This window comes from Harpia harpyja, chromosome 19 (assembly GCF_026419915.1).
Source record: "Harpia harpyja isolate bHarHar1 chromosome 19, bHarHar1 primary haplotype, whole genome shotgun sequence".
Classification (NCBI taxonomy): domain Eukaryota; kingdom Metazoa; phylum Chordata; class Aves; order Accipitriformes; family Accipitridae; genus Harpia; species Harpia harpyja.
In genome coordinates this window covers 16,305,770-16,316,652 of record NC_068958.1, presented here as the reverse complement: position 1 = coordinate 16,316,652, position 10,883 = coordinate 16,305,770, and the positions used below count along the sequence as shown (strand labels likewise).

The 10,883-nt window shown below is 60.2% G+C and overlaps 1 protein-coding gene across 1 annotated transcript; it reads right to left on the bottom strand.

The window, feature by feature from the left end:
* Positions 1-1,570: 1,570 nt before the first annotated feature.
* GPR37L1 (G protein-coupled receptor 37 like 1) lies at positions 1,571-7,832 on the bottom strand. Its single transcript, XM_052814687.1, is given in 4 exon segments — positions 1,571-2,867; positions 6,846-7,572; positions 7,604-7,713; positions 7,716-7,832. Coding segments are annotated over 4 exon segments (1,752 nt in total). The 5' UTR covers positions 7,818-7,832; the 3' UTR covers positions 1,571-2,054.
* Between the last annotated feature and the right edge of the window lie 3,051 nt (positions 7,833-10,883).

Sequence of the window (10,883 nt, the reverse complement as noted above, 5' to 3'; positions counted from 1 at the left end):
AGGGCTCCTGCTCCTCTCCCGGCCCCCTTGCCCACACCAGCCCCCTCCTGGGGCCTCTGGCCATTGCTGGCAGGGGCACCCCTGCCCCGTGTCCTCTGGGGGCTGGCCCCCTGCACTGACCCTCCCCAGGGCTGTGCTTTGTGCCTTATGGCAGCCTGCCTGGGTACCTGGGCACCGGGGCTGGCACCAGGGCTGGGGTTCAGCCCAGCCCATGGGGTGCTCTGCCTGCTATGGGGCCATGTGTTGCCCGCACCCCATGCTGATGGTGCTGCCTGCAATGGTGCTGCCTGTGCCCTCCCTGCCCCCCGCCTGGCTCTCCTCCTCCCCACGCATCCAGCCCCGCGGGGCCACAGCAACAAGCCCGGCTTTGTTCGCCCTTGGCTGGGGCTCAGGACGGAGCAGCATGGACCAAGCGCATGAGAGCTGTCCCCCGCTCCCTTCCTCCTACTGCCACCAAACCCCCACAGGGACCTCGCTCACCCTGTGGGGATGCAAGGGGCTGAGGGCATGGCGGGCAGCCTGGGCTCTGCTCCCCTGCTTCCATCCCTGTGCCAGGATGAGACCCCTTTTCTCCCCAGCTGCTCCCCAACTGTGGGGCCCAGCACTGGTGGGTGGGAGGAAAGGGAAAACCCAGTTTTGTGCTCTTGGAAGAAAACTGGGGCTTTTGTTTCCCTGGAAACGGGGCTGTGAAAGCAAAGCCCGGTGGGTGTCGATGCTGCACAAAGCCCACAGTGAGCCCCTTGCATTCACCCGGCCGTAGCAACCGTCTCCCTCGCCCCGGCATTTCATGGGCTGGGGCGGGTGCCAGCGGCAGGACAAGGAGCTTTAACAGCTCCAGTGGACGGGGCCGGCGTGGCCAGCCTGTCCTCAGCCCGATCCCACCGCCACGGCTGCTCCCCGAAGCCCCCCCTGGTTGCAGGAGCCTTGGTCGGGGTGTGGATGTGGGGCTTGGAAACCCTGATGCCCTGAAGCCATCATGCCGGGATGATTTTGTCCCCACAATGGGCAGGTGGATGAAGGCCAGGAGGCCTGCACAGGGCTGTCTGGATGAGATGCGCTCACCCCATCAGCTCCCCAGGGGGTGCTGGGGTGGTGGTCCCACATGGCCCCCCCAGCACTGCACAGCAGCACCGTGCAGCAGCAGCAGCAGTTTGGTCCTGCATGGTACAGGTGGGCAACCGGCTGCCTTGCAGGCTGCAGAGCACCTCAGCCGCAGGCTGCAGAGCACCTCAGCCCCAGGGCTGAGCTGGCTGGGCTTGACTGGGGCCAGTTCGAGTCCTACAAACCACCCCAAGCCCAGTGCTTTGGAGGGGACCATCCCAGGGTCTGACTTGGCACCAGCTCGCTCTGCATCACCCCAGAGGGAGGGGGGCAGAGGGGCTGGGGGCCTTTCCCCATCTCCCTTAGGTGCTGCCTGACCTGGCACAGCTGCTTTTGTGCCCTCATGCCCCCCCAGCTGCCCATGCCCACCCCAGAGCCCCCAGGTTTTAGGGAAGAGCCATCCAAGCCCCAAGTGCTGGCTCCCCAGGGCTCTGCTTGGTGGTGCTGGACGGCTGCCTGTGCGACATGCTCTAGGTTACTGGTTTATTGAGCTCTTACAAGGCAGTGGCTTGGATCCAGTGGGATATAGTCACTGGGACCTTCTCCTACTGTGGAGGGGGCTAGCAGGAGGGGACGGGACAGGACGAGGGCAGTTTGTGTTTGCTATGTCCTCTGCAAGCCACCATGGAAACCCTCCATAGTTTCAGATGGGACCTTTCTGGCACAACTCCATCTCCAGGGCAGCAACCCCCCTGCGCCTGGCCAGGCAGCCAGGACGGGAGGGTGCTGATGTCCTTGCTGGCCTTTGGGCAGAGGCAAGGCGGCTGCCAGTGTAGCCACGGGGCCTGGGGTTTCAAGCCCCACTTGCCCAACGTGGGGTTTGAAGCCCATGGCACAGCCCCCTGAGCTGTCTCTTCTGCTTGCTCCACATCCAGACACAGGCACTAATGGCAAAACAACGTTTGGTCTTGGGAGAAGGTGGTGGAATGATCTCTACAGCTCCCCAGTGGCACTTAGCAAGGTGTGCCAAGGGCCAGGAGGGGTGGAGGGGACTCCCGAGGCTTGTCGAAGAAGATGGAGGAGGACATCTCTGTTTTGAGCTTGCTGTCGGCGCTGCCCTCGCTGGAGGCAGTGTCGGGGCTGCAGCCCTCACAGCAGCAGCAGCAGCAGTCCATGAAGGCCTGGCCCAGGGGTCTGCAGAGGCACAGGAGCAGGACGGGCGTTACCGAGCACTTGAAGAACAGGAAGAACTGGTTGATGAGGTTGAGCAGGTCCAAGGTCTGCTTGGACATATCAGGGGACATGTAGGCCACCACAATGTTGCAGACATTCTCAGGGGTGGTACAGAGCCCGTAGATGATGGTGAGCCCGATGATGGTGCAGTTCAAGTGACTCTCACACTGGGCGTGCTTGGTTCCTCGGCACTCGGTCTTCTTCTCTGTGCCGCTGATCCTCCGGGTCACCAGCTGGCAGCTCACGGTGAAGAGGATGGGCAAGCAGAAGTAGCAACCGAAGTACCACCACATCCGAGCGTTTTGGTAGGTGAGCACCAGTGAGTAGACGGACTCGGGCAGGTTGGACGAAGGCTTCATGGTGCAATACTCCGTCATGACGCCGGACACAGGCGACGTGTCCTGCGCCAGCTGCCAGAGCAGGATCTCCGGCACTGACAGAGTCATGGAGCCCACCCAGATGACAGCCAGCTTGGCAATGATGGACTGGCACTGCTCGATGGGCCGGGCACTGGCCTGGGGGCTGGTGGCCGCGTGGAACCTGTCGATGCCCAGGGCGCAGAGGCTGAAGGTGGTGACTCCCAGCGATGATACCTGGCGAGGAGGGAGGCAGAACAAGTGGGCCTTGCTGCAGGGACATCATGGGGGCCTTGACTTTACCAGGCTAGTGGCAAACCCCTGGGTACCCAAGACCACAGCCTGAGCCCCTTCCTCCAAGGCTGTAGAGGTCACAGCCTATGGCTGCATCCCAGGGTTAGAGCCACTTCTCTGTGACTCCTGAAAGGGCAGTGGATAAAAATGTCCCTTGACCCGTTTGTCCCTGCCCAGCTCCCTTTTCTGCAGAAGGGAGAAGCTTTGCAGGATATCTGTCTGTCTGTCCAGCCAGGGTAGGAATAGCAGGATTGTCCCTCAGGCTCTTCCTCTATTCTGGATGGCTCTTGGGGAGGAAAAGCAGGGACCGTCACACCCACCAGCACCTTTCCAGGGTCCCCAAGGCCCCCCCAAGCTGCCCCAGGCTGGCTTGTCCCTGTCATGTTCTGCAGAGCTGCTGCCTGCCTCCTGGACAGGCCAAACGAGTTGAAGGTGCCATTGTCACAAATCAGCTTGCAGCAATTTCCGCTGCATTGAGAATGGCAGGAAAAACATCCCATTTGCCAAAGGGAAGAGGCCAAAGGAGGCAGAGGAATCGTGGTGGCTCTGGGAGGGCTGGCAAGGCACTGAGGGTCACAATCAGCATTTAAGGTCCCAGCCCCAGAGCTGCAGCTTTGCTCGGAGCCAAGTCCCACAGCCCTTGCCCAGGAGAATGGTAAAGTCACATGCTGGTGCCCTCCAGCCCTGTCGCCATTCCTGGCCTCAGGAAGCCATCAAACGTCACCCTGTGCTGAAGGAACTTCCCAGCACTCAGAAAACCTCCCAGGGCTCTGCATGATGCCTGGGTAGCAGCCCAAAACAGGTCTGGCACTGCCCCCTCCCCACCCCCACCCCTCTTCCAGTGGTCCCGGGTTGGCCCCTTCAGCAGCTCATGACCAGCACTGATGCCAAGCACCCAGCACCACCATTCAGTTATTTGCAACAGCATCCCCCCAGACACAGCATCAGGGCACTAGCCCAGCATCACCATCCTGCACATAGCCCCACTGCCCAACAACGCTGCTCAAGTCCCAGCTCCTCTGCCCAATGCCCAGAGCCACCCTGAGCATCCAGCACCCTTGCTCTGCCCCACAACCAGCACCCAGCACACTTGCTCAGCTCTCTGGCTGGCACCTGCAGCGCTCCCAGTGCTGCTGTGCTGCTGCCTCTCCTCTCCCCCTACACGCTGCCACAGGCTCTTCTGTCTCTCCTCGTCCCCTTAGTCCTGGCATGTAATTCAGGCATGGCAGAGCATCCTTCCCAGTGCCCTGGCAGGCGTGCAGCTGGTGCCACTGGTCACCCCAGGCACATTGCCTGTCACCAGGATTCCATGTAGCCAGCTCTGCTCCAAAAACCTGGCTCTGTGCCCCCCCACAAGGCACTTGAGTAGCCACAAAGAGGGGGACAGATTTGCTCCATCCAGCAGTCTGAAACACTTGCACAGTCCCATACAGAAAGACTGGACATTTAACTACTGGACTGCAGACTGATTCCCCTCTCGTGGCTGACTCTTTGCTGGGGATTTAGCTCAGGCCTGGCCATGTCCTCCCACCCAGGCGGAAGGGTGCCCGGTGCTGGGTCCCAGGTGAACAGAGAAGCCCTGAAGCCCCTTTCTGCCTTTGCTTCGGGGCCCAGAGGCAGGAGGGCAAGGCAGGATTAGCAGCTGGGGTGGCAGAGTGGCAGTAGCCTCCTGGGTGGACCATCCTGCCTTCCCAGGGCTGTGCCATGCCCATCCTTCAGCAGCCCCAACATCCCATCACCCTTCCTGCCTCCTTCGGGGACCGAGCTGTCCCACGGTCACCCTGGTGCTGCCAAATCACTGTACCTGGAAGTGCCACCTGCAGGGATCTCCCACAGGGATGTGGCCAGGGAGCCCATGAGCAACTCAGACAGGCTGTGGCAGCTCCTCCTCAGGTAGGGGTCTGGTTTGGGGACACCACCCTTTTCTTCCCATCCTTAGCTGGGGTGCTGAACCTGCCTGCCTGGGCAAATGTGGGTCCATATTCCTGCCCTTCTCTGAGTCCTCCTTCCACCTGGCTGCAACATCAGGGGCCTGAGGCGGAGGATAGGGATGGGGCAAACACTTCATTTAGTAAGAGGCTGGGGTGGGAAACCTGCAGGAATGAGCAGCTCCTGCTTCCTGAGGAGGGGAGACAGTGCGGAGAGGTGGGGGTTGCACACATCCTCTAGCAAACACCACACTGTCATGCTGGGCTGTAACTTGCAGGTTTAGGGCTGTGCCTGGCAGGATACCCAGGGTATGGGTCCATCACCCCAGGCCTGCGCCCAAAGGACCCAGTGGCATTGCCGGGGTCCCCTGCCAGGGGTGTGCACAGCCAAGCCATATGTGAATGTCCAGGGACCCCCGTGCCCCTGCAGACCCTCTGCAAAGGCACTGACACTGGGGAGCTGACTGTCACTGTGCCAGCGGGGCATGGAGCAGCAGGACAGAGTGGGACCACCTGCTCACCTCGCAGCCCTGGCGGTGGGGGTCGTGCCAGCCCATGCAGGCCGATGTCTACTCCCCTAGCTTGTGCTGGAGTCACCCTAACCTGTAGCTGCTGTTGGGTGAAGCAGGAGAGGATAATCCAGCCACCCAGGGAGCAGGATGCAGCCAGGTCCTGCACCCGAGAGCACTGCGGGTCCCACTCTCCAGCAGAAGCTGGACCAGGGAGGGTGATGTTGGGGAGGGGATTGCGATGGGACACATCAATGCCTCGGGGCCATTTCTTTGCCTGCAATAACCAAGCTCCCTGTGGCCACAAGCTTTCCCTGTCTGAGTGCCAAGGCCTGCTCTCTGCCCCCTCCAGCTGTTATTTCTCTGAGCAGGCTTGAGTCCTGGTGATGGGCACAGACAGGTCTGGTGATGACAGAAGGCTAGGTCCCAACTCGGCATGGTGACAGCCCTGGGAGGGCAGGGCTGGCCTGGACATGGGTGCCAAGGGGTGTCAATGCTCCCATACAACCTGATCAGGTTTGGGCAGAGGGAGGGCAGCAGTCCCTGGGCCCTCCAGCACAAGCCATGGCCTCAGCTTGCAGCTGGTTTCCATATGTTGTGTTGGCGGCTCTGACCATGCTCGGTGGGACAGGCAGGTTTTGAACCCCATCTGGCCTGACCAAGCCTGAGAGGGTCTCCAGGGACCTGACACTGTCTCTGATCTGGTTCAACCTTGTGTTTGCACCCTTCTTCAATAATCCGGGCTTTGGAGCCCCAGAAAACATGCACAGGCAGGCTGGGTCTGTCTGTCGTACATGGGCACGGAGGGGAGCAGCCTGATTCCAGACATCCCTGCAGGATGGGAGATGCCCCACAGGGAGGGTTTGTTTTCAGTGCAAGAGCAGGACCATGCAAAATCATGCTATCTGGGGCATTTTTTCTCATTCTGCCTTCCCCTGTCACCACAGTCCCTGTAGCCCTCTCAGTGGGTCCCCAGCTCACCCTGAATGTGGCCAACCCATCACATGCGAGGCTTGACAAGCAAAGATCTCAGGTTCCCAAACCTAATTCCCAGGCTCTCCCACCCCAGTGGTGCTCAGCATTGCCCCACCTGCAGCCCCCTGCCCTGGGGCCATCAGCAGCAGCCCACCATGGCCATTGTTGGGCCAGCACACTGTGGGGGGTGTCAGGCTGGGACAGGGACAGACAGAGGGACCCCACTGACAGAAGTCCCTGTGCTGGCTGGACAAAGGAGGGTTTCACGGGCTCTTCCCAGCCTTGGCAGCATTGGTGCTGGCTGCAGAGCCTGAGGAATGGCCTGGGGAAGAGGCAAAGGGAAGGTCAATATTGGGACCGTCCCTCTGTTCCTTGCTGTCCCCCACAATGGGGATCTCTGGGGCACACAGCCCTTGTGCCAGGCCATGAGCAGCATGGACTACCCCCAAAGCAAGAGGCAGAGAAGAGCCGAGTCCTTGAGCCCTCCAGGGCCCTGTGCAGCCCCTTACCTCCATGAAGGGCACGATGCGACAGGACATATCCCCCAGCAGCCTCTTCTTGGTGATCTCGTTGAAGATGACCACAGGCAGGCAGAAGAAGAGGATGAGGAAGTCCCAGAAAGACAGGCTGGCCAGGATGGAGTTCCAGGCGCTCTTCATGTAGTAGTTGTGCCATACGATGCACATCACGGAGAGGTTTCCAATGATGCCCACTGCGAAGACAATGAGGGACAGGAACATCACGGCATAGGCGCTGTAGGAGTTCTCCGTCACCGGGTACAAGGGGTTCTGGATTTGCAACCGCTTGTCGGACACGGTGGTGAGGTTGGCTCGGGGCTCTGCCCCCTCCCCGTCCGTGGGGACCCCTTGTTGCCGCTCAGATGGGTCCGTGCTGGATGGCAGCAGGGCCTTAGTTGGGTGCAGGTTGGCAGAGTTGAGGGGCCGCGGGAACTCCACCCGCACCCCTGGCACGTACTGCTGCACCAACTTGGAATCCTCCTCTGTCCCCCGGCGCAGTCTCTCCTTCATCACCTGGACCTCTGGATCGTCCTGGGAAATCGTCAGCAGAACCTTACCTTCATCCGTACCCTGGCCATGGTGGGTGCTGCCTTCCCCAGGCTGCCCAGCCCTGCCTTGTATCGCTGCAGCCCCCGGAGCCAGCAGCATCAGCAGCAGGAGAACAAGTGGTGGTGGCGAAGGCATGGTCCCCTCCGCACCCTCCGGAGCAAGCGTGTGGCTGGAGACAGAGCAGCCCCGAGCACAGGGACCCCGGGGCTGCGGGCAGCGAGGGAGCCGTCCGGAGGAGCAGCCGGTCTGTCCGGCTCTGGCCGCTGCTCTGGGCTCTCCGGCGAGCTCTGGGCAGAATAAAAGCCGCGGTGGGGAGCGGCAGAGCCAGGCCCTCTGCTGGTCACCCACCCGCACCCGGGGAGGCTGCCAAGCTCTGCGGAGATGCGCCAGCGCCGAAGCTGGGCAGCTCGGCATCCCCCAACATCCCCCCAGCATCCCCCAACATCCAACATCTCCCCAGCATCCCCCAACATCTCGCCAGCATCCCCCCCAGAAAAAGCCAGACGAAGGACGCCCACGGCTTGGCACTGGGGATGGGTTGCTCAGCTCAGCTCTTCCCACTCAAGATCTCCCACCCCCTGCCCCCAAGCAGGCGGCACTAAGGATGCCCAAGGTCTGACACTGGGCACAATGTGGCATGTCCCCTGCACGCTCAGCCTGGACTCAGGACGCCCTCGAATGGCCAGACCACCTCCCCAGGGCTGGAGGGGTGATAGGGCTGCCCTTGGCGGGAGAGCAAGAGGAAAGACTGGCTGGCCTCAGGTGATGCTCCTTGCCACATTGGGACATCAGATCTGCTGGCCCAGTTCTCCCAAGGTTTGTTGCTGCTTTTGCTACTGTGGGATAGGGGTTTGAATAGAACTGAGGTCCCTGATCCCCTGTACTTATGACTTCTCCCCATACCCATCATCTCTCCCCCCGCACTCATCATCTTTCCCCACTTCCATCGCCGCTCCCCATACCCACTACCTCTCCTCTGTCCTAGGCTCCTGCTCCCCTACCTGTTATTTCTCCCTGCACTGTCAACTCATCCCCATGACTGTGGGACCAGAGGGACCAGGGTCCCCTCTGGGCACATGCCCTGTGGCATGTAGGCAGCCCATGGGGATGCATGCCAGGCTTGAAGCAGCAGGGCTACCCCAGACCTGGGGAGCTCAAGGAGTGTGTCCCTCCTCTGCATGGGGCAGTGGCAGGGGCTGGGATGCCTCACCCCACTGCAGTCAGCAAACACCAGCTTCCCCCTAGCTGGGACCCCACTGCTGTCTCCGTCTGGCACTGTGCCCGCTCTTCCCTGAGCCAGAACAGCCTCTGGGCTGACATCCCAGAGCACTGAGGGGGACGTGGGCCTCTTGCTGCATCACTGGGAGCTGGGAGAGCCAATGCCACTGGAGCCAGCGCGGGGAAACTGAGTCCCAGAGCTCAGAGGCTGCCCCTTCCAGATGAGCATGTGACCACAGCTAGCAGGACACGTGCTGGCATGGGTGTCAGCGGTAGGATGCTCCTGTTCTACTCAAAATCACATTGTGCTGCTAGCCATTGTCCTCAGCCACTGCAGCTGGGCTGGTGGAGACTCCTGTTGCCCCATGTCTCTCCAGGGCGGGTCAGGAGGAGTCTCTGCTCCCAAACCATTTGGCTCAGCCAAGTGCAAGCCCTTCATCCCTCCTGCGCTGGAGCCATTCCTCCATCATGTGTGACAATGCTGATCAGCAAAGGCCACAGAAATCGGAGGCACACCTGCAGTCTGGTGCTTTTGCTTGAAGTCCCAACCTCCTGCTGGCAGCGCTTTGCCCAGGGCCCGGCAGGCAGCAGCTGGCAGCTGTGCCTGGCTGCTCTGCTTTCTCGCACTGCTTCTCCTGCAGCCAGGTGCTGGTCTTTGACTCTTGATAATGCTATGATTTTTGAGCATCAATTGGATATTTCTAACAGGGAAAGGAGGATTTCAGCTCTTGCTGGGTTCTACAGGAGCAGACAGTGGCAATGTCTGAGGTGTGTCCTGGGTGCAGAGGGACCGGCGCCTCGAAGTGATCGCTGCCCTGATGCTAGTGGAGCCTGCCTACTACAGAGGAAGAATGGCTCAGCCTGAGCTCAGTGATAGTCTGAGGATCACGCCAGACTGCTGTGGACTGCCAATTGCTTCAGGTGCTCTGGCTGCAAGGACAGAAGGGAATCTGTGAAAGATCGGGGGACCAGTCCCAGGTTTCATGACTGCTCTGGCCTTGGCCCACCACCCCATACCTAAAATGAGCCAAGTGTTCTCCTCAGTGGAGAACAAACCCCTGAAAGAGTTGAACTGTGTCCAGTTTGCACAGGGGCACAGTGCTGTGCCCAGATGCGGGGATGCCAGCAGAGCCAGGGCATGGGCAACCTGGCCAGCCAAGCACTGCCAGCATTTTAATTAAGTCTGGTTAACTGAAGGACGGATAACATGAACTTACTCCTCAGTGAACACCCAGCGCTGATCCCAGCTCCCTCTGCAGAGGCCAGGTAGGAGAGATGGTGGCATCAGTCCCCACACGAGGCTCAGGGAGTGATGCCATTGCACCTTGGCAAGGCTCAGAGGAAAACCACACTGCCTGGTGACAGAGCTGAGCGAGGAACGAACAGAGGCAAGGCAGGGCTTGGGGCAGGAGCACAGAGAAGGAGGATGAGGTCTTTCCTCAGTGACTACATCAGCTTGGAGGAGGGAGCCCTCGCTGCTCTCCTTGCCTGCCAGGAGGGACACGGCTCCTGGCAGGGTGCTGGCATCCAGCACCCTCCCGGCCCCGGTGCAAGGCAGCCAGGTGTTTTCCTGCAAGGAGAGCAAGCTATTTTTAGTTTCATTTCATGGCCGTTGCACAAGGGCCGGGTGTGTCATGGAGCTGCCTGAAGACAACAGCAGAGTTCACTGGAGCAAGGTGACACTTCGGTGGCACAGGAGCGACCTCGGGCGGGCTCTCTCACCCAGGGAATCGCTGTCCAAACAGCCTCTGCGAGATGCTCCTCTTCCTTCCCTCTGTCTGTCCAGGAGCTCCCAGCCAGCATGGGTCCCTGGCTGTCCCTAAACTGGGGGGCAGACAGCAGCCCCGGAGGGTATTTGGGAACTGCACATTTATCTTCTCCAGCCCAAATTCACAGACAGGTTGAGACTGTTTCTCGGGAGATGAATGTGTGTCTGGGTTTTGCAGACGTCTCCTTGGAGGTACTTTATCAGAGTCTGAGGCTTCCACTGTGACCCAGGGGAGGTTTCTTCCTAAATCCCCTCTTTCAGGTATTTCATTCAACCCTCCAAGTCTGCATAAAAATGACATCCCACCTAAGACCTGCATCTCCCCACCCTGGGGCCCACAGGGACAGCCCCCTCAGTAACACATTCAAAATCCGAGAAAAGGGGCAAAAGTCAGTGTTTCTGAGCCTGCATTGCACCACACCAAATGTCTTCCCCATTCTGTTTTTTTTTTAAGCTGTTCCTTTGGAGCAAGACAGCTCTGTTGCAGCCTAGGG